The 26057-nt window shown below is 35.1% G+C and overlaps 1 protein-coding gene across 1 annotated transcript in view; it reads left to right on the forward strand.

Moving 5' to 3' along the window:
• The window catches only part of LOC137249075 (odorant receptor 63a-like), a 106834-nt gene that overhangs the window by 65842 nt on the left and 14935 nt on the right, over positions 1–26057 (forward strand). Inside the window, exons 5-8 of the mRNA XM_067780227.1 lie at positions 4725–4823; positions 15627–15792; positions 15952–16057; positions 22254–22355. Coding sequence (XP_067636328.1) covers positions 4725–4823; positions 15627–15792; positions 15952–16057; positions 22254–22355 — 473 coding nt within the window. The remainder of the gene's footprint in view (positions 1–4724; positions 4824–15626; positions 15793–15951; positions 16058–22253; positions 22356–26057) is intronic.

The raw sequence follows: 26057 nt of genomic DNA on the forward strand, positions 1-26057 counted from the left end.
ATTTTGGTCGATATCTGGAAAACGCCTTCACATATAAAACTACAACCACTCCCTTTTAAAACCCTCATTAATACCCTTAATTTGATACCCATATCGTACAAACACATTCTAGAGTCACCCCTGGTCCACTTTTATGGCGATATATCGAAAAGGAGTCCACCTATAGAACTAAGCCCCACGCCCTTTTAAAATACTCATTAACACCTTTCATTTGATACCCATATCGTACAAACATATTCTAAAGTCATCCCTGGTCCACCTTAAAGACTCATTAACACCTTTCATTTGATAACCGTATCGTACAAACAAAGTCTAGAGTCACCCCTGGTTCACCTTTATGGCGATATCTCGAAAAGGCGTCCACCTATAGAACTAAGACCCACTCCCTTTTAAAATACTCATTAACACCTTTCGTTTGATACCCATATTGTACAAACGCATTCTATAGTCACCCCTGGTCCACGTTTTTGGCGATATCTCGAAAAGGCGTCCACCTATAGAACTAAGGCCCACTCCCTTTTAAAATACTCATTAACACCTTTAGTTTGATACCCATATCGTACAAACAATTCTAAGGTCACCCCTGGTCCACCTTTATGGTGATATCTGGAAACGGCGTCCACCTATGGAACAAAGGATCACTCCCTTTTAAAATACTCATTAACACCTTTCATTTGATACTCATATCGTACAAACAAATCCTAGAGTCAACCCTGATCCACCTTTATGGCGATATCCCTAAATGGCAACCACCTATAGAACTATGACCCACTCCCTAATAAAATAATCTTTAATGCCTTTCATTTGATACACATGTCATACAAACACATTCCAGGGTTACCATCGGTTCATCTTCCTACATGGTTATTTTCCCTTATGTTGTCACCATAGCTCCCAAATGAGCATGTAATGTTCGGTTACACCCGAACTTAACCTTCCTTACTTGTTTCTCTAATCATATCATTTATAAACACTCTTTAATGTATTGAGATCTTAATTACGATTTTTTCCAAAAGTCCTGGCTATTTGAAGTTATGTTCTTTGACGAAATTGTGTAAGCAGTTATCTGACACTTATAAAGTGTATTGAAATGATAAAGAATAAATTCAAAAAGCCATAACTAAAATAATATAATAATAACATAAATTCGTAATTAAGTTCTCAATATCTTAACAGGGTTCTCAAATGGTATGATTAGAAAAAAAATCATAAAAACTGTTTGTAACCTGTACACGACCTCAAAACTAGTCAAAACACCGCATGCAAATTTTCGTAAAAAGTTGAGTAAATTCAAGGACCAAAAATAATTTTTCCCATGTTAACGAAATGGGAGAATAAAATAAAAATATCGTACCCCGTAGAGTGGAGTTATAGGACCCATCTTTGGTGAGGGTTTTTTTTAAGCAACGAAAAATTTAGGCAATCCATGAGGTATAAATTATTGTAGTCGTTCGGAAGCTGTAGATCATGTTTTCAAGAAGTGTTTGCTGGCTTGGTTCTTCAGCGCACTCACTTTTCTCGGAACCGGAAGCAGCTAAAATTTTTGTTTTGCGGTTATAAATTACCAATAAATATGATATCAATTATTCAAGTCGTTCGGAAGCTGCATGGCGGAACAATACAAGGTGGCAGCATGGGACAGCTGATTATTAACTTTTTTTATTTGATATGTCCATCGAATTTACAAAAACAAAGTACATGGAATTTTTATTTATGTTTGTAGGTATGTCACCATGCTGCCACCTTGTATCGTTCCGCCATGGGAAGCTGTGGGTCGTGTTTTCACGTGAGGCTTAAGCTAGCAGACACTCCCATTTCTCGGAACTGGACGCATTTTTAAAAATTTTTTGTGGCAATAAATTGCAAATAAGGAAGCTGTAGGTCGTGTTTTCACGAAGTATCTGCTGGTTTGAGTCTTAAGTTAGCAGACACTCACGCTACTCGGAACCGGACGCAGCTTTAAATTTTTTTTGGGGTAATAAATTGCTTATAAATGAGGTATAAATTATTTAATATATAATATTGTTGTATGCTATAGTGTGTCTACCACCTTAATAGGACCCAGTCCGGTAGAAGTGACATCGAAATGTTTGGAGTTCGAGGAGGGACGAGCATACGTGGCGCTGATTCGAGTAAAGTCTTTGGAAGGATTATGTCTTGAGGACTTAGATTTTAACAAATAGTCAGGAAAGAGTCCTTGTAATAATGAGTCACTATATAGAATGAGGAATAAAAGGAATTAAATAGAGACTAAAAACTTGAAAATAAAATAATTAAAAAAAGTGTTTAAGTTAAACGGTTTTATTGAAAGCAATACTTACATAAGGTAATAATAATACTAAAAGGTAGAAAATAATTAGGTAGGTCATAGGTACTAGCCATCACACTTTTCATCAATCTAGGGCGTTGATCAGACAATTAAATAAAAGCGTTGGGCGCGTAAAATTTATAAAATTTTAAGGCGTAGCATAACCTTATTAAGGTTCAGTTGATCTTACTTTTGATTATCAATAGAAATTTGACACGTCCAACGCTTTTATTTAATTGTCTGATCAACGCCCTAGATTGATGAAAAGTGTGATGGCTAGTACCTATGACCTACCTAATTATTTTCTAGCTTTTAATATTATTATTACCTCATGTAAGTATTGTTTTCAATAAAACCGTTTAATTTAAACACTTTTTATACCTTTCATGAACATGAAATGGTATATTAACTTTGGTCCGATGTTTTTAACGTTGAGAAATATAGAAGACAGACTCACCATTAAGTATACCGAATTGATCAGGGCGACGAACTGAGTTGATATAGCCATGTCCATCTGTCCGTCCGTCTGTCATTTTGAACGCAAACTAGTCCCTCAAATTTTGAGACATCTCAATGAAATGTGGTACAAGAATGTATTTTTGTTTTATATTAAACATTTGTCCGATCCGGTTGGATCGGACCACTATAACATATATCTCCCATACAACCGATCGTTCAGATAAGAAGATTTTGATCATTCTTGTCGCAATTTAGAAAGTACAAACGTGAAACTCGGTGATATATATTCTAATATATCATAGAAGATTTCGTGAAAAAATCATTTCGATCGGAGCTACATATATGTAATATACATCCCATACAACCGATCGTTCAGATAGGAAGATTTTTGGCCATTTCTCCCTTATTTTAGAAAGTATAAACGTGAAACTCGGTGATATATATTTTAATATATCATAGAAGATTTTCTGAAAAAATCACTTTGATCGGAGCTATATATAGTATATATCCCTTACAACCGATCGTTCAGATAGAAAGGTTTTTGGCAATTTCTCCGTTAATTTCCAATATAAAATAGTTAAACTTGGTGATATTTATTCTAATATATCAAAGAAGATTTTATGAAGAAATCACTTTGACCGGAGCTATATATAATATATATCCCATACAACCGATCGTTCAGATAGGAAGGTTTTTTAGCCATTTCTCCCTTAATTTCCAATATAAAAACGTTAAACTTGGTGGTATTTATTCTAATATATCATAGAATATTTCGTGAAAAAATCATTTCGATCGGAGCTATATATAATATACATCCCATACAACCGATCGTTCAGATAGGAAGATTTTTGGCCATTTCTCCCTTAATTTAGAAAGTATAAACGTGAAACTCGGTGATATATATTTTAATATATCATAGAAGATTTTCTGAAAAAATCACTTTGATCGGAGCTATATATAGTATATATCCCTTACAACCGATCGTTCAGATAGAAAGGTTTTTGGCAATTTCTCCGTTAATTTCCAATATAAAAACGTTAAACTTGGTGATATTTATTATAATATATAAGAGAAGATTTCATGAAGAAATCACTTTGATCGGAGCTATATATAGTATATATCCCTTACAACCGATCGTTCAGATAGAAAGGTTTTTGGCAATTTCTCCGTTAATTTCCAATATAAAAACGTTAAACTTGGTGATATTTATTCTAATATATCATAGAAGATTTCTTGAAGAAATTACTTTGATCGGAGCTGTATGTATATAGTATATACCTATCCCATACAACCGATCGTTCAGATAGAAAGATATTTGGCCATTCCTCCCTTAATTTAGAAAGTATAAACGTGAAACTCGTTGATATATATTTTAATATATCATAGAAGATTTTATGAAAAAATCACTTTGATCGGAGCTATATATAGTATATATCCCTTACAACCGATCGTTCAGATAGAAAGGTTTTTGGCAATTTCTCCGTTAATTTCCAATATAAAAACGTTAAACTTGGTAATATTTATTCTAATATATCATAGAAGATTTCCTGAAGAAATTACTTTGATCGGAGCTGTATGTATATAGTATATACCTATCCCATACAACCGATCGTTCAGATAGAAAGATATTCTAATATATCATAGAAGATTTCCTGTAAAAATCATTTCGATCGGAGCTATATATAATATATATCCCATACAACCGATCGTTCAGATAATGGGGTTTTTTGCCATTTTTTATTTTATATTTATCTTAAAAATCGTTTAGGTATGTACATCTGTTCACTATATATTTCTTATTTTATACAACCGATTATTTGGAGATTACAAACGGGATAAGATTATTGTACAGCCCCATTCATGAAAGGAAATTACTTGTTTTAATTATTTTATTTCAATTATAAGCGCATTTTTACACAATCACTGTCTCATACATTTTTTATATTTTTCATTGCAGTAAGTGCTTCGTCTTTTTCTGATGATAAGTCAATGTCATTTCCTTTTTATTATATACACTTGTTTTTGGATGCAACCGGAATTTATGCATGTGCCTGCGGTAAGTACACATTTTTCAATTAATACTTATTGCAGCCAATATTATAGAGGAAATAGCAGAACCGCAGCCGCCTTTCTAACGTAACTTTAATCTATCTGCATAACTTTTAAGAAGTTTTTACCTCTTACTCTCTTACTCTTGGGTTCTTTCTCTTTATGCCTCTCCGTCTGGCGGAGTCATACGAGATGGCAGCGGCATACATACAAACAAACGTACAAATAACATGTAGTTTGTTTTTGTTATTCGATGGCCTGAGATCAAAATCGTCAAAAAATTTAATACCAAATCATATTAAAAACAAGCAAGGAAGGCTAAGGTCGGGTCTAACCGAACATTACATACTCAGCTGAGAGCTTTGGAGACAAAATAAGGGAAAATCGCCATGTAGGAAAATGAATCTAGGGTAACCCTGGAATGTATTTGTATGACATGTGTATCAAATGGAAGGTTTTAAAGGAGTATTTTAAGAGGAAGTGGGCCATAGTTCTATAGGTGGACGCCTTTTCGAGATATCGTTATAAAGGCGGACCAGGGTTGACTCTAGAATGAGCTTGTACAATATGGGTATAAACGAAAGGTGATAATGAGTATTTTAAAAGGGAGTGGGCCTTAGTTCTATAGGTGGACGCGTTTTCGAGATATCGCCTTAAAGGCGGACCAGGGCTGACTCTATAATGTGTTTGTACGATATGGGTATCAAATTAAAGGTATTAATGAGGGTTATAAAAGGGAGCGGCCCTTAGTTTTATATGTGCAGTCGTTTTCAAGATATCGATAAAAATGTGGACCAGGGTGACCCAGAACATCATCTGTCGGGTACCGCTAATTTATTTATATATGTAAACCACGAACAGTATTCCTGCCAAGATTCCAAGGGCTTTTGATTTCGCCCTGCAAAACTTTTTCATTTTCTTCTACTTAATATAGTAAGTGTCACACCCATTTTACAAAGTTTTTTTTCTAAAGTTATATTTTGCGTCAATAAACCAAACCAATTACCATGTTTCATCCCTTTTTTCGTATTTGGTATAGAATTATAACATTTTTTTCATTTTTCGTAATTTTCGAATTCGAAAAACTGGGCGTGGTCCTAGTCGGATTTCGGCCATTTCTATACCAATACAAAGTGAGTTCAGATAAGTACGTGAACTGACTTTAGTAAAGATATATCGATTTTTGCTCAAGTTATCGTGTTAACGGCCGAGCGGAAGGACAGACCGTCGACTGTGTATAAAAACTGGGCTTGGCTTCAACCCATTTCGCCCTTTTTCACAGAAAACAGTTATCGTCCTAGAATCAAAGCCCCTACCAAATTTCACAAGGATTGGTAAATTTTTGTTCGACTTATTGCATTAAAAGTATCCTAGACATATTAAATGAAAAAGGGCGGAACCACGCCCATTTTGAAATTTTCTTTTATTTTTGTATTTTGTTGCACCATATCATTACTGGAGTTGAATGTTGACAAATTTACTTATATACTGTAAAGATATTAAATTGTTTGTTAAAATTTGACTTAAAAAAATTTTTTTTAAAAGCGGGCGTGGTCGTTCACCGATTTTGCTAGTTTTTATTAAGCATACATATAATAATAGGAGTAACGTTCCTGCCAAATTTCATCATGATATCTTCAACGACTGCCAAATTTCAGCTTGCAAAATTTTTAAATTACCTTCTTTTAAAAGTGGGCGGTGCCACACCCGTTGTCCAAAATTTTACTAATTTTCTATTCTATATATAATATTCAATTCTCCTACCATGTTTCATCGCTTTATCTGTATTTGGTAATGAATTACCGCACTTTTTGGGTTTTTCGAATTTTTCGATATCGAAAAAGTGGGCGTGGTTATAGTCCGATTTCGTAAACTTAAAAAAACGATCTGAGATGAGTACCCAGGAAGCTACGTACCAAATTTCATCAAGAAACCTCAAAATTTACTCAAGTTATCGTGTTAGCGGACGGACGGACGGACGGACATGGCTCAAACAAATTTTTTTTCGATACTGATGATTTTGATATATCGAAGTCTATATCTATCTCGATTCCTTTACACCTTTACAATCAACCGTTATCCAATCAAAGTTATTATACTCTGTGAGCTCTGCTCAACTGAGTATAAAAAGTGGAGCAACTTGCCTTTGCTATATTTCTTCAGCTATCAATTCGTTTTAGGCAATTTAGGCAATTTTATTTAAGCAATTTAATTATTAGTACATTAAGATTATGAAATCTTTTATAGGACAACGAACAGCTGTCATAACCATTGTGGTTTAAATAATACTAATTAACTTACATATATAGTTCTATATCTTAAGCTGTGTTTCAAAAAAAAAAAAAAAATAGATGAGAGTGAAGTAGAAACAGAAAAGTTAAGGAGTATAGCGAAATATGTAGATATCAAAAGTGCTATCACCAGAGAAAAAACTATATAGAATCTGTTTATAGTTGTTTTGGTTTAGAGAGTTTCTTACAGCAGTAGGAATAGAATTCCAGAGACGTATGATGTTGACGAAAAACAACCTGGTATACTCTACGTAGTTAAAAATAGGAACAGCTAAGGTGCATGATCTAGTCGATTTATTAAAGACTATTTTATCATACACTTACAGCGGCGTCTTTGTTGAAATAAGACGTACAAGAAAAATGCAGCTCCTAGCTTTATGATAATCGAATAGATTGCATCCTAAAACTCGATTTTCCCATGCAGATATATGGTCAAACTTGCCCAGTCCATAAACATAACGCGTAACTTGATTACACACAACCTCAATTTTATGAGCCGAACTTGAGTCTAGCTTGTTGTAAACTAACCCAGAATACGTAGAGATAGGGGCAATGAGTTGGATTGCAAGTTTTTTCCTAAATTGAAGAGGGGTATAGGGCGCAGTTTGCCTCAAATTACGAAGAGTCCCATATACCTTACCCACTACTGTGTTAACATGATCGATCGCAGTGAGGCTCGAGCTCAACAAAACTCCAAGGTTTTTAGCTTTAATGACGGTTGTTATAACAGCGTTCCCGATGCTTATTTTAGGTATTTCAAACCTCGAAGCATCCTTTTTCGCAATGGGCAAGCAGTACTATTTTCCAGCATTGAGACACAGCCCATTGTTATTCGCCCAACCAAATATCGCCGATAAGTCACTATTGGATTTAAGGCAAAGATAAGGAGTAGCACTAAAGTCACCAGCCAAGTACAGCTGAATATCATCAGCATAAGCGTGCATATTTACATATCTGCATACATTGAACACATCATCAATAAAAAAACTAAAAACTAAAAAGCAAAGGGCCAAGTATAGATCCCTGGGGGACCCCAGTAACTATTTCGCTCGGCTCTGACACATCTGCGACACCTTGAAAACAAGCAGATTCACTAAAAAGAACATTCATTGGACTTAAAGTAGATACAGCACTACTAACAAACGCATTATTAATTGACATGCTTGTCAAAAGCTTCAACTATTTTATTATTGAGAAAGTCAAGCTTGTCACTAACAGATGGGAGATGCAAAAATTCATACCAATCGACACGGGACAAATCAGAAAAAAGGGCATTATTGTCAACTAAACGGTAGTCTCTAAAACTATATGTACTTTCTATTCTGGGTTGATCAAATTTAAAGTTCAGGGCACAAAAATTAAGTCAAGACAAAACGAAAGCTGGTAAAATTTTAAAACAATTTTAGGATCAGAAACAATAAAATAATCCAGCAGACTTAGACAGCAGTTATTGGTATATCTTGTGGGTACGTTTCTATTAACAATAGAAAAGCCAGCCTGGGCAATATTCTCTAATAATATATTACTAGAGCTATTAGAAACAAGTAAGTTAACATTTAGGTCCCCACAGATAACGAAATAATCAAAATCTACTACATAAGAGGCTAAAGACGAAAAGAATGTGTCGAGACTTATAGACTTATGTGGGTTGTACACGCATGACACTAACATTTTAACAGATCTATTGAATAGCTTAACAGTTAGATATTCTACTCCTGGGTTTTCAGACATTAATATTGGCTTAATTTGAATGGTTTTGTGGAATATTTTTTTAAATATGAAAAAAATACAAATATACATACATATGTGTTAATGAGTAATTTAAAAGGAGTGGGCCTTAGTTCTATAGGATAACGCCTTTTCGAGATATCGCCATAAAGGTGGACCAGGGGTGACTCTAGAATGTATTTGTACTATATGGATATCAAAATAAAGGTACTTGGACTAGGGTGACCCAGAACACCATCTGTCGGGTACCGCTAATTTATTTATATGGTATGCATTACCACGAACAGTATTCCCGCTATGATTCCAAGGGCTTTTTATTTCGCCCTGCAGAACTTTTTCATTTTCTTCTACAGGTGTTACACGCATTTTACAAAGTTATATTTTGCGCCAAAAAAACAATCCAATCACCATGTTTCATCCCTTTTTTCGTATTTGGTGCAGATTTATGGCATTTTTTTTTCAGTTTTGGAAATTTTCGATATCGAAAAAGTGGGCGTGGTCGCCCATTTTTAATACCAAGATAAAGTGAGTTCAGATAAGTACGTGAATTAAGTTTAGTAGAGCTATGTCGATTTTTGCTCAATTTATCGTGTTAAAGGCCAAGAGGAAGGACAGACTGCTGACTGTGTATAAAAACTGGTCGTGGATTCAACCGATTTCGCCCATTTTCACAGAAAATAGTTACGGGGATAGACGCTATGCCCACACCGAATCTCAAAATGATTGCTAAAGTTTTGTTCGACTTATGTAAATATAAAATAATATAATTAATACCCAAATCGTACAAATGCATTCTAGAGTCACCCATGGTCCGCCTTTATGGCGATATCTCGAAAAGGCGTCCACCTATAGAACCGAGGCCCCCTCACTTTTAAAATACTCATTAGGACCTTTCATTTAATACACATATCGTACAACACACACTCTAGAGTCATCCCTGGTCCACCTTTATGGCGATATCTCGAAAAGACATACACCTATAGAACTAAGGCCCACTTCCTTTTAAAACACTCTTTAATACCTTTCATTTGAAACCCATGTCATACAAACACATTCCAGGGTTACCCTAGGTTTATTTTGCTAAATGTTGATTTTCCCTTATTTTGTCTCCAAAGCTCTCAGCTGAGTATGTAATGTTCGGTTACACCCGAACTTAGCCTTCCTTACTTGTTTTATATAATTATATTATTTGTAATTTTGTGGACTGTATGTTATATTATTATTTTTAGAGAGAGATAGCTATGTACCTGTTACACCTTTTTTGTGTTTATTGGGGGCGAGCACTGGGGCTCTAATGTAGTGGCTGCGGGTTGAGCAACCTTATTTTGCTTTGAACCCCCCCTCCCCCTCCCACCCCTTGGGATAAAAAATTTAAACTATGTCTTTGGAATATTTCACTAACCAGTTGAGAATTGCAAGCACACTCACTGGCTAATGAAACAAACGAACGAAAAATTTTCATAGTTTGAGTCACTTAAACACTTGTCAGTATGCATTTGTGTGTACCAGAGCCCGTATCGTGTATACTATCGCGGATGAAAAACCAGTTTAACTCAAATGAAATATATGAGTCTTTCAACCTTTTTTTATACCCAGCTGTACTTTTATATAGGATATTATAACTTTGATTTGATAACGGTTGGTTGTACAGGTATAAAGGAATGGAGATAGATATAGACTTCCATATATCAAAATCATCAATATCGAGAAAAAATTTGATTGTGCTATGTCCGTCCGTCCGTCCGTTAACACGATAACTTGAGTAAATATTGAGATATCTTCACCAAATTCAGTACACGAGCTTACCTTGACCCAGAATGTATTGGTATTGAAAATGAGCGAAATCGCATGATAACCACTCACACTTTTTATATATATAACATTTTGGAAAACACATAAGACCTGATTATTTAGTAGATAATACACCTAGAATGTTGAAAATTTACGTGTGGACTGATATTGAGACTCTTGATAAAAATTTGATAAATTTTTCTAAAATGGGCGTGGCACCTCCCACTTATGATAAAATCAATTTTACAAATATTATTAATCAAAAACACATAAGCAGTTTTCCATATAGATGAGCGTAACACATGCTTATGCATTATGAGTAGATTGCACGTATTTTTATGGAGAATGGTAGAATGAGCGACACTGGCGCCATCTGATATTGAAAAGTAGCCAACTCCCCAATTTTGTTCCAAGCAAATCATAAGAAGAAGAATTTGACATTTGCTTTGGCTAAGAGTGTGGGCACACTATGCAAGTGAAATTATTTATCCCACTGGTTGGTAAATTTTCCAGCATTTTTCGCAATTAAAAACTGCAATATAACAATCGATTACAACACGAAGTATGTTAGCAAGTATTTTTGTTGTATAGGCAGAATGCTTATAACAGTGCTTCGCGAAATTTTGTATGTGAATGGGCAAGGCGTAAAAAACTTCAATTGCCAGGTCTGAAGTTTCTTCATATTTACAAACGCAACATCTTGGTTGATTGTGGCGATGTTATTGGAATGCATAAGCTTGTGCTAAACGCATCTATATGAAAAATGTCATTGTACCGCGGCCTTTAGCAATAGCTTTTTCTGTGCGAAGACAGGTGATGGTTCGAAAAAGGAATAGCGAAAATGCAATTAGGGTAATAGCTCCGACACATAAGCAGTTTTTCATATAGATGAGTTTAACCCAAGCCTATGCATTACGAGTAGATTGCACGTATTTTTATGGAGAACGGTAGAATGAGCGACACTGGCGCCATCTGATATTGAAAAGTAGCCATCTCCCAAATTTTGTTCCAAGCAAATTATAAGAAGTAGTATTTGACATTTGGTTTGGCTAAGGGTGTTGGCGCGCTTTGCAAGTGAAATTATTTTTCCCACTGGTTGGTAAATTTTCCAGCATTTTTGGCAATTAAAAACTGCAATATAACAATCGATTACGACACGAAGTATGTTAGCAAGTATTTTTGTTGTATAGGCAGAATGTTTATAACAATGCTTCGCGAAATTTTGTATGTGAATGGGCAAGGCGTAAAAAACTTCAATTGCCAAGTCTGAAGTTCCTTCATATTTACAAACGCAACATCTTGGTTGATTGTGGCGATGTTTTTGCAATACATAAGCTTGTGTTAAACGCATCTATATGAAAAATATAATTGTGTCACGGCCTTTAATTATAAGATAGACATTGATGAAATTGTTGGCAGAGCATAAAACTGTAAAAATTTATAATTTTTAACATAATGTTATTTAAGCTTTATGATTTTAAGAGTATAAAAGAATTTCTAAATTTAAGACACAATGTTTTTTCCTTTCTCTTTCCGTGTTCTATTTGTATACCCTCTATTGCTTTTTTTCTACTTTTCTCCACTCTTTTTCAAAGACATGTGTTTTGTAGTAATGCAATGATGTCTCTAGCCCACAATATTTAATTTAACGTAACTGCTAACTCAATTACCGGCGCTAGTGGTAATCATAAGTTGTTGTTTAATATTTTGTGTAAACAATCTGTTGGTCTTAACAGGGTTCTTTTTAATGCATGCAGCTTAAGCTCTGATAAAATGGATTATGTTAGATACATTTTTGAGGAATCGTTGGTTGATGCTATTTGTGTAAGAGAAACATGGTTTAGTGAAAATACTCTGATCTAAACTCTTGCATTAGTAGCTATAATGTCATTCGGAATGACAGGAAACGTAAGAAAGGGGGTAGTGTGGCGATCTTTTACAAGAAAAATCTTAGCATTAAGCCTCTGAGTATGTCTGTCGACTTAGATGTTGAGTTTATCACTTCTGAGGTCTCTGATGGTGTAAAAAAGCTTTAGCTTCTTGTGTTTACAACCCGCCTAAATGTCGTACGTTACATGGTTTTTTTACTGCGTTGTCCGTGTACTAATGTACTAATGAATGTTACGTCATTAGTGGCGATTTCAATGTGTTAATTTACTTTTAAATGACTCCTATAGTAAAAATCTGTGTGATCAAGTTTCAACAGCTGGTTTAGCCATATTAAACAACACAATACCTACGTGGTATGCCAACAACTCCAATTCCAGCTTATTAGACTATTTTATGATATCTGACTAGACATATATTCTTAAATTTGACCAGCTTTGTTTTGTATCAGAACATGATCTAATTTTTTGTACTGTTAACGGTGGGTTTAATCGTCCTGTGCTATATGTTTATATATATCGTGGTTTCCGTTCTGTGTATACCAAAGTGTTGCTCATTGATTGTTCTTGTATTCCTTGGAATGATTGTTGATATTTAGATACGGTAGATAAGAAACTTGAACATCTTAACCAAAACATAAATGTCGTATTTGATCGTCATGTTCCTACACGTACTGTCTACGTTTTAAATAAATCTTGCCCTTGATTTAGTAGAAGAGCTATTTCTGGAATAAAAAATCGCAATAAGCTGCTCGCCAAATGAAGAAGGTCCCGAAATGATGTTTCATGGGCTTTGTACAAAGCTGCTCGCAATGAAGCGACTGCTGTAATTAGGCAGGCCAAAAAGAATTTCATTCATAGCAAATTGGATCCTTCTCTGCCATCAAAAGCGCTATGGCGTAACCTTAAACCCCTAAAGGTCTATGGGAGAAATAAGGTGGAATGCAGTATTGACCCCGACATACTAAATAATTTTTTCATCGGTTCCAGCAACAACTCCGGCTCTGTCTCTCCTGATAAAATGCCTAAACTATTCAATACTTTTATTAATATGTTTGAGTTTAAGTGTGTTAGTGAGTGTGACATAATAAAGTCTATTTGTTCTATAAAGTCCTGTGCCGTGGGTAATGATGGGGTTTCGTTAAAATTCGTAAAAATTGTTCTTCCTATTATTGTAAATCCTCTGACCCACATTACTAACAACTGTTTTACAAGTGGTTGTTTTTCTTCTGCTTGGAAGAGCGCAATAGTTGTGCCTGTCCCTAAGAAACCACTTGCTGCGGATCCTTCGGACTTTAGACCGATTAATATCGTACCATCGTTCTCAAAAGTGTGCGAATCTTTAATGGCTGAACAAATATCTAGTTTTGTTGGAGAAAACAACCTGCTCTCCTCTACAGTCTGGCTTTAAGCCTAAACGCAGTTGTGCCACTGCTATGGTAAAAATCATGGATGACAACAGAGGGCCATTTGATAACGGTGACGTAACCATTATTTGCATATTGGATTTCTCTAAGGCATTCTATTTGGTCAACCAAGAGCTATTGTGCTGGAAATTCCATCACTTTTTTGCTTTTCCGATAGTTCCATTAAAGTCATGGCTAGTTACCTCCAAGGTAGGGAACAAAAGGTCAGAGGAGAGAAAGCTTCGTCAGAATTCAAATCCATTAAAGCAGGTGTTCCTCAGGGATCAGTTCGTGGTCCTCTTTTATTTAGTATGTTTGTCAATGATGTGTTTTCCGTGTGTAAGTATGTTAATGTCCACGCATATGCTGATGATATTCAGTTGTACCTTTCTAACCGTTTTGGCCTCGTTGAAGACTTATGCTTCAAAGTAAACTGTGATCTGCCTGCTGTATTATGTTGGGCTAAAAACAACGCTTTGAATCTTAACGCTGCAAAACCGTACGTTATGCCGATATCCAGAAATGAAATCGACCCTGAATGTATTCCATCTTTAAAGATCGGCTCGCAGGACCTTAGTACCACTGACAAAGTTAAAAATTTGGACTTTGTATTAAATAACAAACTAACTTCTTTTGACCATGTTAATAAAGTAGTCAGTAATGTTTATGTAATACTGCGGACCTTACGCATATCGGCACCGTTCACACCACAGGAAACTCATCACATGTTTGCAATGCAGCTAATTTTACCCCACTTTACATACTTTGAACTTGTGTATACTAAACTTGACTCGAAGCCCGCCAACAAGATCAATGTAACTTTAAATAATGTTACCAGGTACGTGTATGGGGTAGGTCGGTACGATCACATATCACTCTGGAGGGATAAAATTCTGGGATGCAACATACTTAATTATTTGGCTGCCAGAAACTTCATGTTCATGTTTAAACTGTTAGAATGTAAGGTCTCCAAGTATCTTTATGAAAAACTGCATTTTACCAGGTCTCAAAGAAACCGTAGATTGGTGGTCCCAATGTTCAAATACTTAAGGTCTAGCAGATTGTTTTTTATTAGCGCTGTCTTTCATTGTTTTCTGTTCCTCCACTATTCATGTATCTAGATTAATTGGTAATAGTTATAAGATTAATTTGTGTAAATGCATTTATAAAATGCATATCTTTATGTCAGTACGTAAATTTTAATTTTCTTTAAATTTTATATTGTGAACTTCCCATTTACATAAAATGTATTAGCACAAATTTTGAATGTCAGTTGATGTACATATAAAAGGCTTTAAGTTCTTAGTTGTACAAATTTGTTAAATATGTATAAGTTTTAACACTATTAAGCACACAAAACAAACAACAACAGTATTTCAAGTGTACAGTTGGGTATGTAATGTTCGGTTTCACCCGAGCTTATTTATTTTTCAATAAACCATTTCTATTGTGATTTAAAAAATAAATTCATCACGGATCATATCGCACGATATCGGCCCTCGGGTCCAATCACGAGCTGCTAAGTCATAAAATGAAAAAAAAAAAACTTATACAAACATCTTTTCAAATGTATGAAAATTCGTTTTCATTTTATCACTTCAAGGACGTGAATTAGCCCTCGGTTATCACTTCGTGACAAACTTGTTGTTGTTGTGCTTTAATTGACCACGAGATAGTAATTATTTAATCAATCAAATCCCCCTCTTAGGTTGTCTTTGCTTCGATTTATTATTTGTAATCCAGTGCGTTCATTGTATTGGCCTCATCAAGGTACTTTGCTTAATGATTTCGCGCTCTACCTCGGATTTGGTGCCAAAAGAGTCCCGTGTGGAATACATGTGTTATTGCATTAGCCATTATCAAAATACTTACGAGTAGGTATATACGCAAATATAAAATTTATGTATGAGTTTAATATTTAGAGCCGTTTATTTAAAAAAAAGAAAACATTTTTTTTCTGTTGATAATTAAAAAAATAAAAAGAAGCCATTCCAAAAATGACAACTAATATATATACTTACGATTAAATGCAGGTTCTTTAAGAATACTCAGAAGATGTTCATGCACGTAAATTTATCGCATTTCTTAATGATCATGTTGGAGTCTGCCATGATTTTGTTCAAAATTAGTGAATCGTTGGTAAGTAGAAGAGAAATTTGTTATTAAGGTAATTTTTTTATCTGTATTTAATTAGCGAGAAATACTCATATTGCTTTACTTAATTGTTTTTATTATTGGTAATTTCTTAAATTTTTATTTAATAAAATTTTTTTCTTAAATTTAAAAAGGTTTTTTTTTTTTAATTTTTTTAATAATAAATATATAAAAACAAATATGAATTACTTGTACGGGAAAATCTTTCGTTAATAGCAAATAAAAAGTATAGAAATTAGAAGAAATCGCAGTGACAATGGTTATCAAATTTCATTAATAAACACAACATACGTACACCGAAGGCAAGTCGGTAGCCACCGCATTGAATAAGGTGGTAATAAGAATAGAGAAATCCCTGGAATATAAGGAAATATGCGCTAGGAGTCTTCCTGGACATTGCCGATGCTTTCAACAGTGTTTCTAAATGGGCGACTATGGATGGTCTTAATTAAATTAAAGTACATCCAGCCCAAACTGATAGATTTGCTGCACGGTAAGATGCAGCAGGTTTACATCACAAGGGAATCGTACGAGGCCAATAAATCAGTGGACAGGGGCACACCGGAGGGAGGGGTGCTATCAGCTCTGCTGATGAGGGACCCGTAAAACTTACGGCTTACTCAGAATTTGTCATAAGTGGAAAGTACCTTCCAATGATAAGCTCTTTGATGGATCTGGCGCTGCGGGATATTCATACCTGGGCATCTAATGTCGAGTTGAAAGTTAACGCGGAGAACACGGATATGGTCTTGTTTACAAAGAGTTAAAAGGCCCCAATTTGGACCAGGCCTAAGTTAGGAGGGGTGACCCTACAGGAAAAACCTAGCACAAAATATATAGGAATCATTCTAGATCGTGAGCTGTGGGGAGAAGGATAAAGACGGCCTCAACGGCACTTTATGCATGTAAAAGAATGCTGGGGTGTACGTGGGGCTTATCGCCCTCTCTTTCTCATTGGGTTTTTATAGCGATTGTAAACCCTATTATATACTATAGAGTTTTTCGGTGGAAAGCCAAACAAAAAAGAACCTACCTCAAAAAATTAGAGGGGGATATGTAGGCTATCAATGCTTAGCAATAGGGTGCCCTAAAAATAACACCGGCGGCTGCACTGTATGCCATTCTGCACATTCCACCTGTAGACCTTGCAGCAAAGAACACAGCGTTAACAACTGCAACCAGCTTCAGTTCCTCAGTGCTGATACGTAAATAAACGGATCCTACAAGCTGCCAGATTACTGTAGCATTTTCCAAGTGGAAATATTAGCTGTAACCAAAGCAGTAGAAACACTGGAAGAGAATAGCTTAAACTGCAACCGTGTCAACTTTTATATTGACAGCAAAGCAGCGATTGAGACAATAATCTCGCATAGCACAGAACCTAAATGCATGCAAGAGTGTAAGCAGTCTCTGGAAATAATCGAGACAGGGAAAGCATACATCCGTACTGGGTTTCAGAGCATATAGGAATTAAAAAACAGATGAACCAGCTAAAAAGGATGCATCCCTTGAAGCTTGTTCCTTAGGCGTCCCAACTAGTTTGGGCGAGATTAAGAGAAGACGAGAGGCGCACGTGATCGGCCAAGGGGGAAATGCGTGTTTTCAAGCGCGGTGCTGTAAAGTGTCGAAGATTATGTGTAGGTCTTACAACATTAGACTAACAAAGTTGCTTCTATCATTAAAAAGAGAGGACTGTAGAATCATGACGGATATTCTGACTGTACACCGCCTTCTGGCGGCACATGTCTTTAAACTAGGCTTGGTCAGTGATAGCAGGGAAGCAGGAAATGCGGGTTGGAAGAGAAAACGATCGATCACATTTTGTGCTCGTGCCCTGCGCTTGCCAGGCTAGGACTCCAGCTATTAGGAGTAATACAGCTGTCAGATCTAGAAGCAGCAAGTCAAGAAAGCGTTTATTATTTGCCAAGAGGACATTGGTCCTGGGTTTTGATAGGGGTTTTCAGTTTGGTCATTAAAATAAACTTCTGGTAACACTACGGACTCATTCAGTCTATGTTTCTCATGGACCGGCCCGTTCAACCTAACCTAACTTGACCCCGTTAATAAATTTTTTATTTTTGATATTTTAAGAAAAAGCTTTTATAAAATTTATAACTAACTAACTTGTTTTCTAAAATATTCTAAAATTTTCGAAAATCTTAAAGTTTTTATCTAGAGTTCTGTGAATTTAATGGGTTGGCAACACTCGTTGAATCGACGATAAACATCCCACTCCGTTTGGGAAAAATCAAAAGAAGACATGAGTGGCATATAATCCATCAAGCTCACGTGCAAAGCTTACGATAATAGACTCACAAATTGGCTCATACTGAAGATAGAAGACTTAAGGTTGACAATGGGCATACTAACTGGAAACTGCCCTATGGCGACACATGCTTATAAATTACGCCTCGTCAATAACATTAGGTGACGGAAGTGCAGCTGCAGGAATAAACGGTTGAGCACGTACCGTGTTCATGTTCTGCGCTCGCCAGGTCAAAGCTCCACCTATTAGGGCCGGCAGAGTTGCTATTAAGCAAAGTCGTAGAAAACTTTAATGTTTGCCAAGTGGGCGGAGAGGGATTTTTCCGTTTGGTCATTAAATATTTTCTGGTAATACTATGAACACATTCAGTTTATGCGAGGTTTTTGTTGACCCGCCAGTTCAACTTAACCTAACCTTTGTGAATTTGAATATGCTGTTTTGTAGTTTTGCGCATTGATTTACGATTATTTTCTTTCATACAAAGTATGCAAATATAAATATTTTATGGCTGAAAATTTAAGAGACATTTCGGAAAAAAGTTCGAGAGACTTTTAACTTGTGCTTTATAATACTAAAATTGACTGGGCTATAAACCTGTACAACTAAAAAAATAAATAAATTTTGGGACCTCTAAATAAAAAGTTTGAAATTTTCGTCAAATTCTTTTCGGAAGTTTTCGAAAAAGTTCTTAAGGTTTATTTGCATAGTTTCAGTTAAAAAGTTTATAGAATATATTTATTTTTAAATATGGGCATTTCCACGGTAACGGACGCGAAATCGATACGCTTTTAAGTGCATCCGAAACAATGATATTGTTTTAAAGGGCTGACGGAGTGCTAGATTTTAATATATACGGGAAGGATCTTTTACAAATAAGTACGTAGTTATAAGCAATTATAAAGTGTTGCGGACGCGGCAAAAAATAAAAGTTTTTTTGAGGCGCATTCAGAAATATACAAAATTCAGTAAATTAAATATTTTTATATATATACAAATTTTCTCCTAGTTTTTTAATAGAGTATAGGGAAAATACAGACGCGACATAATGGACGCGACAAAATTTTCATGAGCTAGGAAATTGAATTTTTTTCATTATAAGACTTCAATTTTATTGAAAATAAAAACTCAAGTAACATTATGGTAAAAACGACTTAAAAAATTAAGAAAGTTATTAGTTTTTAGTATGGTCTATTTTAATTATTTTCTTTAATGAATAGGCGGTCCGAGCAACTTTAATGAATTTACTGTCGAAATATGAAAACCAATGCATACTTTTAACTCCTTTGATATTTTGAACATTTTGCCATAACTCTGACAGTTGATTAGAAAAACTATCAATTTGTGTTCCAGAGATATACAAAATGTTACGGCACCTATTCCGTCTACAGCACCTTTGCCATATGAAGTGGCGAAAAAATTCCACTCTAAGATTCCGCAATGAAATTCAGTTGCAAGTCTTGGAATACTAGAAAGAATAAATTTATTTTTGAATTGGGAATTGGGAAGTGCTTCCATAAGAGAAAATATAAATGCTGGTAACTCCTTTGTACTGGTTTTGTAAGATATTGATAATTTTGGAATTTAAAAATAAATAAATAAATGTAAGGCGCGAAAACCTCCGTAGAGATCTAAGGCCGAGCTTCTCTTCCAATTTGCGTCGTGCTCCTCTTGATTTTTCCCAACAAATTGGCCGGACGGGACCTACATGTTTTATGCCGACTCCGAACGGCATCTGCAAGGCAGATGAGTTTTCACTGAGAGCTTTTCATGGCAGAAATACAATCGGAGCGCTTGCCAGATACTGCCGAGGGGCGACCCCGCTTAGAAAAATTTTCTTCTAATTGAAAAATCTTATTTCTAAAATTTTGATGTTGCTTTGCCCGGGAGTTGAACCCAGGGCATACGGAGTGATAGGCGGAGCACGCTACCATCACACCACGGTGGCCGCCAATTTTGGAATTTACTGTGAGTCAATATATCACTGACAACAGCATAGGACTTGGTTTCACCAAGCTACGAACGTAAACACTGTTACTTGGCTATAACTAAAGTGGGCATCTTGAATTTCGTTTTGGAATGTCAAGCGATAATTTTCAGCAAAATCAACTTGAACAACAATTTCATTAGCTGCTAAATTTTTCTTTTTAGTTTCAAAGTAATTTTGTTGGTGACGTTTAACAAAACAATGCATTTTAAAAGCTGGTAGCTGAATCTCTACATCATGAACTAAGTCGCTTAATGGACCAATAGTATAGTTTAAAGTTATGCGATCGTCTACTTTTCTCCACTGTTTCCATTTGATATGCTTATTAAATTTATTAATAAACTTTATTGGAACTAGAGCGTCTTTAATATCGCATACACAGCTGTCACAAGTATTAGCCATGCACTTTTCATTCATAACGTCGCAGCAAACTGATGTAAGAAATAAATCAGCTTTGGCAGGAATCTGCGGTATAATCTTTTGCACAGCTTTCTAGTAAAAAAATAAAATTTGCATGGTACTTACAGATACACATATTTTGTCGTAAATTATTGATTAACTGATTGTAAGTTGGCTTAGAACTAATAAAAATAGTTTTACATACTTTTTCCTCGATATATTGGGCTTTGGAAAGTTGATATGCTTCTGTTAAGGTCATAAGCATAAAACATTTTGAGACTACTTTCTCATTGATTAGCATTGTATCCTTTCTCCCAGGAGCTTGAACGCTTATTCCATCTTGCAAAAAGGATTTTTCAAATAATTTTTCACGCATCTGACTTTTTGATAACTTGGTAGTATTTTCGTCCATCGTTTCTGCAGGCCTAAGAAATTTATTGCATAAAGGTTTGAGGATAGCTGTTTTTCTCTTCAGGTTTTTAGGTAACGCACGCTCAACTTTTTTCATTGCTTTTCCCATCGTTTGCTTAAAGCTGTAAATTTCGCAATTCAAATTATCAATATTATTTACGCACTGTTTTTGTCCGCTAAACCTTGGTGCCTAACACGGTCCTTTTCTTTCTTCTTTTCTAATAAATTGCTATCACTTTTAATTTTTTGCTATAATCTTTTTCGGTACTCTCGCTTTCGTTTACCTACTTTCTTCTTGTATTCCTACCATTTCTCGACGTTTGCTTTCATTTTCTCTCTATATTTCATTGTTATTGCTTTTCTTGTTTCTTTTGCCGTTTTTGCCATCTATAAAATTTTACTCTTGTGCAATTTCTACGACTTTATTTAATATTTAAGGTTTGCGGTAACGGACGCGGCGAATTTCAAACACCAATAAATTTTATTAATCGTTTTTGCCGAGAGTCAATGGCTACTTTTCTTAAGTGAAATATGTAATTTATTTGCTTAAAGTCTGAAAGCAATTTACACTTCAACACTTTGTGCACTATTGAGAACAATAAATGCTATTTTACGGTAACGGAAGCGACATACGAATATAAGCAGAAGTAATAAAAAAAAAACAACCGTTATTCGATCTCCACTAAGTCTGTCTGCTTGTTAAACATTATGTTACTATCAGTAGAAAATTTTTAAATTATAAAAACATCATAGTATTACTTTGAATAAGGAACAAGGAAAAAATTTTGGTATATTTGGTCAATTGAGTTAGATTTTTGTAAATTTTGTATATTCGTTGTATATTTCGGCTCAAAATTAAAAGAAAATAAAAATTCTTTTATATTTATAAAGTAAACACATTTGAGATTTATTATTCATCAACAAGAAGTTTTCAGGAACAGTTTGAGTTTTGCACTCGTGGTTGACCTTTTTGTGAAAATGCCCATATGGAAACTAAAACAAGATAAATAAAGTGATGAAATTTGAAAAATTTATCCACTGCAGTTTTTCTGTTTCTTGCTGTAAATATCTCAAAATGTAAAAAAACAAAAATTCACCCGCATTTTTCATCCATATTATAGGAAATTGACAAGCTCGCATTAACTCGTATGGTAATATATTATATAGCCGCCATTGCCATGTGCGGCATTTATTGTTATAATGGTCAACAATTCAGCAACACTGTAAGTATAAACAATCAGTTAGACCAGCCACCAAATTCCAACCTTCGTTAACGCTAAAGCTACATCGCCAAAGATCTCTAAAGCAATATCAAGTGCGCAGAAAGCTTGCAAAACTTAGTACCATGCGATCGGTCGTAAGGAATAACTGCCTTCGTCCTATGTGAAAGTGTAGGCGTTAGGCTAATACAGCCTGTGACCATAGATTATTTAATGCAGCATATTTTTCTACGCACTTGATACTTCTTTGTCCCTTGATCAAAGATTGTCATCACATCAGCGATGTCCAAACTGGGTTAGTGAATAAATAACACAGTCTCTCAACTGAAAAATCGTTAGATAAAATTTCGACATGTCGTATCGATAAAAGTTAGTGAATTCGCCTACATGCCCATACTATCATAAACAAATAAGGAAGGCTTAGTTCGGGTGTAACCGAACATTACATACTCAGCTGAGAGCTTTGGAGGCAAAACAAGGGAAAATCACCATGTAGGAAAATGAACCTAGGGTCACCCTGGAATGTGTTTGTATGACATTGGTTTCAAATGAAAGGTATTAAAGAGTGTTTTAAAGGGAAGTGGGCCTTAGTTCTATAAGTGGATGACTTTTCGAGATATCGCCATAAAGGTGGACCAGGGGTGACTCTAGGATGTGTGTTGTACCACACGGGTATCAAATGAAAGGTGTTTATGAGTATTTTAAACGGGAGTGGACCTTAGTTCTATAGATGAACGTCTTTTAGAGATATCGCAGTAAAGTTGGACCAGGGGTGACTCTATAATGTGTTTGTACGATATTGGTATCAAATTAAAGATATTAATGAGGGTTTTAAAGGGAGTGGCCTTTAGTTGTATATGTGAAGGCGATTTCGAGATATCGACCAAAATGTGGATCAGGGTGACCCAGAATGTTATCTGTCGGGTACAGCTAATTTATTTATACATTTAATACCACGAACAGTAGGGCGGGTCGATATAAAAATCGCTCATTGCTCTGTGAAAATCGTATTCTAGGGATCAGAATAAGAAACTTTACCGAAGGAAACATACCTCTAAAACGAATTCTGATGCCCCCCCCCAGGTAGGGGCAAATTTAGAAAAATCCCACTTTGACCCATTTAGAGTGCTCCAATCTGGAAGCCCCCTGGGGGTTCACCATACAAACATTTCAAAACATCACCGGTTTTGCACTTTACATTAAAATATCAGCTAAATGGCTATGTTTTTTCTTTATTTTTATTTATTTATTTATAATAATATCTATTTTTTCTCTTAAGAAATTTATTTAGTCAGAACATGTGTAAATGAAAAAATTAATTTAAGTGAGTTATAGAAAAGAAACTAAAAAAAATTATTGTTTGAAGTCTTTTTTACTTTCAATTCTGGGCAATTTCGGACGGCTCACCGTCAGTGCATATTCCAATTAATGCATCCATTGATATATTTTTATCGTTGAAAACACCATTTAATTTGGTTGTTTTGTATTCAGCCGTTTTATGTTCCAGTCTTACGTAACCAATAAATTCAGAATTGGGTGCTCTCAAAATAAAAAGATGAGGTTCTTTTACCATCCTAGTATGATAATTCTCATCAATTTTATCTATCGTTAAAGTATCATCTTTTCTGCCATCGAATGAAAACGCTAACAAATTGGTATCATCTAACCGTTTGCGAAGCACTTCTTGTCTGCATTTCTCTTTTGCTCTGTGAACTTTTGATTTATCCATGATGAGAGGTTTCCCATGCTTATCTTTAATTTTAAAATCTTGCAAAAGAGCGGTTCCCAATGCTGATGCTACTCTGTCAGACACACCAAAACTGTCACATACCAAGGCAAAGTTAAAACAATCGTATCTCTCTGTGTATTGTGAACTTGTGCTTCTATCCATATCTTCTTGAACCGGTGGCGATGCGTATGTTGAATCATCGGGATCTTGGTATGTTGGCATTGATGACATAGACGTTGCTCCTTGCTCTTCAGTTGCCATCATAAATGCATCAATTGTTAGTCTTCTCTGATTATGTTGATCGTGTATGAACTATTTGAGGCGTTCGGGAACCCAGCCGCATGCACATGGAGCCGCCTTCAAATTGCATTTACATGTTTCAATGTAAAAAATTGTTTCCAGAGATTTTACATACTATGTAAATTGTTGGGTGTAGTTTCTTCTCTTTATTTCCTCTTGATACTTGTCAAGCACTTTATTCAATTAATTAAATACACTTTTTTCAGCATTATTTCCATACCAAGTTTTCCCAAATTCCAATCAACTTATCTTGTACTTGAATAGTGAATGATTTATGGGAAAACTTTTTTTGTTTTGTTTTAGCACGTTCGCTTAAGTAAAAATAATATCTCAAGATATCCAGATGGGTTGGTAAATTAAGATCAGTTAAATCAGCAGACACACCAAAAACAGTAACATCATGCTTGGGTATATGACTCATTGGGTTTTCGATAGTTGTTGATGTAGTTGCTTCATCTTTCGGTGTAGAGGATGGTGGATTTATTGTAAACTTTTTGATTTGGAATGGTCACTTCACTTATTATTTTTTTTTTTTAAATATTTTTTTATCTGAAATTAGCACTTCACACTTTGAGTTCTTCACAGCGACTTAAAGCATTCACAAAAACCGTCGCGTTATATATGGTCTACGAGACGAGGTAATAAGAATGAAATGGTAATTTCAATTCTACCTGCTGTGTCTTATGGTGGCTTAAAAAAAACAACACAAGCAATTTTACGACATGCAAATGCATCACAGTGATGCCTTGGTTTTAAAAGGGTTGTAAAAACGCTAATTTCTAATAATTTTTTTAAAATTTCTTTTCTATTACTAAGTTAAATTCATTTTTGCATTTACATATGTTCCGACTAAATAAATTTCTAAAGAGAAAAATAAACTCCAAAAAGAAAAAACATAGGCATTTCGCTGATTTTTTCATGTAAAGTGCAAAACCGACGATTTTTTGAAATGTTTGTGGGGGTCGGTCATACATTTGGACTCGATTGGAGCACTCTAAACGGGTCAAAGTGGAATTTTTCAAAATTTACCCCTACCTGGGGGGGCATCAGAATTCGTTTTAGAGGTATGGTTCCTTCGGCAAAGCTTCTTAGTTTGATCCCTAGAATATGATTTTCACAGAGCAATGGGCGATCTTTTTGCCTCCCCACAAATCGACCCGCCCTAACGAACAGTATTCCTGCCATGATTCCAAGGGCTTTTGATTTCGCTCTGCAGAACTTTTTAATTTTCTTCTACCTAATATGGTAGATGTCACACCCATTTTACAAAGTTTTTTTTAAGATTATATTTTGAATCAAAAAACCAATACCATCACCATGTTTCATATTTGGTATACAGTTATTTTTTAGATTTTTCGAAAACTTCGATATCGGAAAAGTGGGCGTTGTCATAGTCGGTTTTCGCCCATTTTCAATACCGAGATAAATTACGTTCATATAAGCACGTGAAGAAAGTTTAGCAAAGATATATCGGTTTTTGCTCAAGTTATCGTGTTAACGGCCGAGCGGAAGGACAGAAACTCGACTGTGTATAAAAACTGGGCGTGGCTTCAAACCGATTTCGCCCATTTTCAAACTGTTATCGTCATAGAAGCTATGCCCACACCAAATTTCACAAGGATTGGTAAATTTTTGTTCGACTTATGGCATTAAAAGTATTCTAGAAAAATTAAATG

This window comes from Eurosta solidaginis, chromosome 4 (assembly GCF_040869045.1).
Source record: "Eurosta solidaginis isolate ZX-2024a chromosome 4, ASM4086904v1, whole genome shotgun sequence".
Classification (NCBI taxonomy): domain Eukaryota; kingdom Metazoa; phylum Arthropoda; class Insecta; order Diptera; family Tephritidae; genus Eurosta; species Eurosta solidaginis.